Source organism: Cryptomeria japonica, chromosome 3 (genome assembly GCF_030272615.1).
Source record: "Cryptomeria japonica chromosome 3, Sugi_1.0, whole genome shotgun sequence".
Classification (NCBI taxonomy): domain Eukaryota; kingdom Viridiplantae; phylum Streptophyta; class Pinopsida; order Cupressales; family Cupressaceae; genus Cryptomeria; species Cryptomeria japonica.
The window spans coordinates 646,747,505-646,753,130 of record NC_081407.1 but is presented as its reverse complement, the minus strand read 5'-3'; the positions used below and the strand labels follow the sequence as shown (position 1 = coordinate 646,753,130).

The 5,626-nt window shown below is 28.8% G+C and overlaps 1 protein-coding gene across 1 annotated transcript; it reads right to left on the bottom strand.

The window, feature by feature from the left end:
* Positions 1-4,607: 4,607 nt before the first annotated feature.
* Positions 4,608-5,302, bottom strand: LOC131027823 (uncharacterized). Its single transcript, XM_057957921.2, has 2 exons — positions 4,841-5,302; positions 4,608-4,757 (listed from the first exon to the last, which is right to left on the bottom strand). Exons 1-2 carry the CDS (start codon positions 5,300-5,302, stop codon positions 4,608-4,610), a joined length of 612 nt encoding a protein of 203 aa, XP_057813904.2.
* Positions 5,303-5,626: the final 324 nt, after the last annotated feature.

The window sequence follows — 5,626 nt, the reverse complement described above, 5'->3', positions numbered from 1 at the left end:
TTCACTAGAACCCATGTTCGATAGAACATGGTCAACATAAAGTTTTATAATGATCATGTTCTTTAAAAAAAACCATTAAAAAAAGGGGTTCGATCAAACCTAGATCCCCCTTTTTAATAATTTTATATTCGATTGAACATATTTAAAATAATACGTTCAATCGAATGGTTTTTTGGGTCCGATTGAACATGGCATTCAATCGAAAGTGGTAAAAATTATGTTTTGGACAAGCGAGTGCAATTTCTTCATCCAAAAAAGTGTAACCCACTATTGTGGGTTCACCTTGTTATTTTTTATTCACTTCTTTCTAATTCGTTAGCTTAGCATAGGAGGTTGCTTGTTGGGGTATTTTTTGGTAATAATCCCAATAGTCACTATCAAAAGATGAATTTTTTGGGTTTGGAAACTTAGAGGCTAGGTTGAGGTAACTGTAGAGTTGAATGGTTTATCCATTTTCTCTTTTTCCTATTGGAGGATTTCTCTAGAATCCTACTAGACGGTCTTTGGTTTCTTGGCATGAATGTCCTTTATCTTCAAAACTAGCCTACTAGTTTCAACCCAATGATAGATACTTTTATTTTTCCTATTTTGGTTTTATTGCTAGGGTTGCTCTTGGAGCTTTGTAATGAAAATATTTTTATGATTATTTCCAATTCCTTTTGGGCAACATTGTGTTATTGACAAGATCACCAAATCTATGAAGAATTTTTTATTTGCTATATTTTGTGTGTTTGTAGAGAAAAACTAGGTGCTCCACACTTAGAAACACCACTTTGTTTGGAAAAAAAGGAACAAATGTTAGCTTCTATGGAGGAGTCCAAGACTTCCTTTGTGGAGGTTTAAAAAGAAGATAATACAAAATAAAATCATATAGACTATTTGAAAATGGACACCTCTTTTAAAGTTTTGAGGTTGGAAGAAGAATTTTATAGTGGTTTTATGATTTCTTATTGTCTCAAGAAAAAAATGATTTTGGGAGAAGGATTCTTGTATTGAGATAAAGCAAAAGTCTCTGGAGCAATTTTTTAAACCATTCTAACTTTGGGTTGGTTGGTTGGTTTCTATAAGGTTTTGTAATGATTTTTTTGTTTTAGTCTCTTAGTCGTTCTTCCTAGTTGATTTTTTTTTATGTTTGACTATGTTTCATGCTTTATCCTTCTATTTGTATATGGTTTTGAGCTCTTTTGAAACCATGCTTACCTAATAAAAAATATTAAATAAATTCACTACATTAAAGTAATTCCCAATAAGAATGCTCCATTTTAAATACATATGACTTTAAAAATTTATTTAGAAAAATATATATTAAAATTAATTTTTTTCTTTGTACTTCTTGACATTCCATAAACCTTACTTTATGAATTCTTTTCTAACAATTAAGTGGTATTGGTATTTTTCTAAAAGGATTGAATTTTTTTTAATTAAAAAATATATATTGGTATTTTTCTAAAAAGGATTGAATTTTTTTTTTAATTAAAAAATATACATATACACTTTTTCTTTATAAAAGGGTGACACACTATTATATTTTTATGCAATTGTGCCTTCAAGATCTTAATAATCCTTTAGTGATATCTCTATTCAATTTTTGCCTCATTCAAACCAAGAAAGAGGAAGGAAAGCTAAAATAATAAATATCTTCTTATCAATGTAGAAATAGGAACTTAGAGAGCTTAGAAATTATGAATTGGTTGAGCTTTTGTACATCTTTTCTATTTATTTAAATGTAGTGGAGGACATAATCCAAAATGTGGTGGGGCAAGTCTTCCTCCTCAAGTACCTACCAATGTTTTAATACTCGAAAGTCATCTCAATATTTTTATGAAACACATCAAGCCTTATGCAAGATTTGCCTCTACTTAAGTATCTTGTAGTTTAGTGTGTTCAAATATCTACTCTCAAAGGAAACCTTTCCAAAAAAAATGCATATATATATATATATATATATATATATATATATATATATTAATGTTTAACCCATGTTTATGCTTTTTTCTTTTTTTTTCCTCTATTGGGCTTAAAGTTTCTTTGTATTCTCACCTTATTGAGGTTTTTTATTTTCTACTCCCCTATGGAGCAATCCGACTATTAGAATTTAATATTAATAATAAATATTAATATTAATAATATTAATCTTTAAATTAACAGTATTATTGATATAAAGAAGTCTTTTATTTTAAGGAAAAAAATATTATAGTGTATTTATTGTAATCATGAAATAGTTAATTGTACTTTTATGTTTTATTTACATTTACGCATGATAAAGAGTTGTTCTATTTTTATCAATATACTTAAATATACATATTATCAATGGTGGAGCAATTAATGGATATTCCACCATTCATCTATTAGCAAAAGTGTCAAATGACCGTTCTATTTTTATTGGCATTCTTTGACTAACTAATTTGATATATAAAAAAACTCTCTTTCAATAGCCAATGTTTGCATTAATTATAGTGTAAGAATCAAGTTATATTTTAAAGCATATATTAATGTGATAATGAAATTTGCACATGCACACAAATTTCCTATTTAATTTCATGTTCATTTTGAGTAAGTAGCTATTTACATTGATATATTGACAAATGGTACAATCTTTTGTGAAGTCGGACGCATTCCCCTAACCTTTATTTATCCCTATATGTACACGCACACTTATATATTTATCCACACCCCATTTATGTATATGAACACATTCAAATACATTAAGTCAAACACACATTAATCATACCCATCTATACACCTCGCTCAATACATCATCACTCATCTTGACGATTTAATATCCTAAAATATTTTTTTGGATATTGAGTTGAACTTGTGCTTATAAACCCGACCTAAACCCGACCTTTGAATATTCTTAAAAAATCATTAACTCTTTCCTATTCCACTCTCGATTGTTAGCCAACTAAACATATATCAAAATTCAACATCATAAAAACCATCCATTCTTTTATCATAAACTAAATGTCTATCTTATATATTGTGAGGAAATGTTCAACTTATATATAAAAGTATAGTTTGAAACGAGTTAAAAGGGTTGTTATAAGACACCATTTTTCCTTGTTTCTAGATACATCACAATAAACACATGCTCAAATTACTCTAAATAATATTTCCTCTCCATGGACTAAATCATAGATTCTCACGCCTTTCTATAAATTCAACAAACTTTAATTCATAAGGTCAAGATTGAGAAAAATAGTTCCCACTTTTAAGAGAATTTAATATTATAAAGTTTTCCAACGAAAAAGTTTAAATTTTTTCATAATAGGATGAATTGTTGTGAATACATTTATTACAATAAAATTAGTGTCAAACAAAGAGTTAAATATCATTATTTTATTATTTAAAATTCTGTGACATAAACATTTAAGATAGTTACAAACTTACCTCTTTATCTTAAGATTTATATTGAATTATTGCATTAATTATATGTTCTCTAGTCTTAATGTATGAATGCTATTATTTATTTTATGTTTTTGTTGAATTTCACATTCTTACTAACTTTGGGGTTTATTGTTTTTACATTAGAAATTTAGATATGATATTTTTAATTATATATAGTTTCTTTTAGTTTTAATTAAGGTTTGGATCAACCCATTATTGTGTTTCATTATTATATCAAAATATGCACGGGTTTGGGTTTTCACTATTGGTGTTTAATTGATGCATATGCACCAAAATTTGTGTTATACATTCTTTCTAGATCAGTCAATCAAGTGAGTCCCATTTGTCAAATTTACCTAAGTGTTTGTCTTCCTCACCCCTCATATGCCCATCATATGAGAAGTTGTCAAAAAACCAAGAAATTTTTAGTGTGGACGTATTCACATTCTAAGGATATGACAAAGTTTCAAAGTTTTTGACGTATCTCATTTCAATATCACTTTCCTCCAGCCCTATGCTCTAAAATGTTAGAACTAAGTTATATTTCAAAGTCACAATTTCAATTCTTCCTTAAAATAACTAATCATTCTTGAAACTAATTTTTACTATAATAGTTCAGGCTATTATATGTAATAATTTGACTGCATACATTCTCTAACTATTTTTATGTGCAATTTCCTAGAACAGTGTAAGCTATTATATGCAATAATTTGGCTACACACATTCTCTAGCTAACGTACTTCTTGCTAATAGAAACTTCTTTTGTTAATGGTTTATATGTTAGACAAGTTTTATTGTAATTATGCATTTGGTTATTATTGTTTGTTAGAAAAATGATAGACTTCAACTTTTAATTACTATGTTGTATTCTAATCCACTTCTTTCATTTAGAATGAAATAAAATACTAAAAATAACCAAATCAAATAAATAGAACATTCCATTAGAAGAATGACTTAGAATAATCATAAATATTATTGTACCTCTAAAATGTATATATAGATGACATATGACAATATCAATACTAAAAATTCTCACGTGAGAAAAGATGATATAATTTGGAAAAGGATGTAAGAAGAGACCAAAACCATTTATCCATTAAGAGTGTATAATTAAGGTTAAAAGTAAAAAAATATAAGAATGAAGAGTACAATTCTCCAAGGAAAAATGAGTATGAAATACTTATTTTGCTTGAGATGCATTTTGTCCATAAAACATAATACTATCTTTTATGTTGAGGATTATAACGTCTAGATAAACGATCTAGACTCCCATCATTGGCTAAGCTTTCAATTAATTCCAATTTTTTATAACTACTTCTCAGGGTGGCTTCCTGTTGTGCTCCTAGCTTTTCTTCTTCTTCTCTTTGATACTGCATTCATCAAACAAAATTTGAAATTATTATGTTAATTTTCAAAATTTCAAACTATCAAAAGCTATTCATTATATACCCACCTTCAATAATTGTGCAGTTTCTGCAGAATGTTTCATAGCAAGGTGCTTCCGCGATAAGACAATATTCCAATGGGGGTCATTGGAATTGATCCAACAGCACTGAATTCTTCTTCCAGGGAGTGCTGGAGGGTCAGGAAACATTTCAATTTTTGCTTTCATTGCTCTCACTGGTCTTGGCATTCCAGCGATCATGAATACATTTGTTGTAATTTCTGTCACTGTGTTTGCAGCCTCATGTTCAGTTTGCATTTCAACCAAAGCATTTATGGCAACATTGTTGGCCTCCAAGTAATTTGGTAAGATTTGGACATTTGATACCACCCCAAATTGTCCAAGTGCATTCTTCAGGATTGGTATTGTGACCAGTGGTGAAAGATTGTCCAGATACACTGTCCTCTTTACCTTCTCTTTGAATGTGGCATATTCCTCTTCTTGTTCCCTCAATGAATCATTTGCCTCCATGACTGCTCAAGGATAAGGATTTGATAACTTCTTAATTCTCACTTGTGTTCACAAAAACAATTAATTAGATTATAAGTTCTTATAGAAGGATGATTATTTTGTGTTAGTTTCTATAATCTAGCAACGGATTAATTGTTATTATTTGATTTGTAACAATTAATATTCACATGAAATCAATCACACAAACAAAAATAACACAGTTAACACCGATATACCCAGGAAACCTCAATGTGGGGAAAAACATGCAAATGTTGAATCTTCTATTCAACCTCAAGAGCAAACTTTCCTTCCGAATCTAACCCTAGTTGCTAACATTCTTCATGA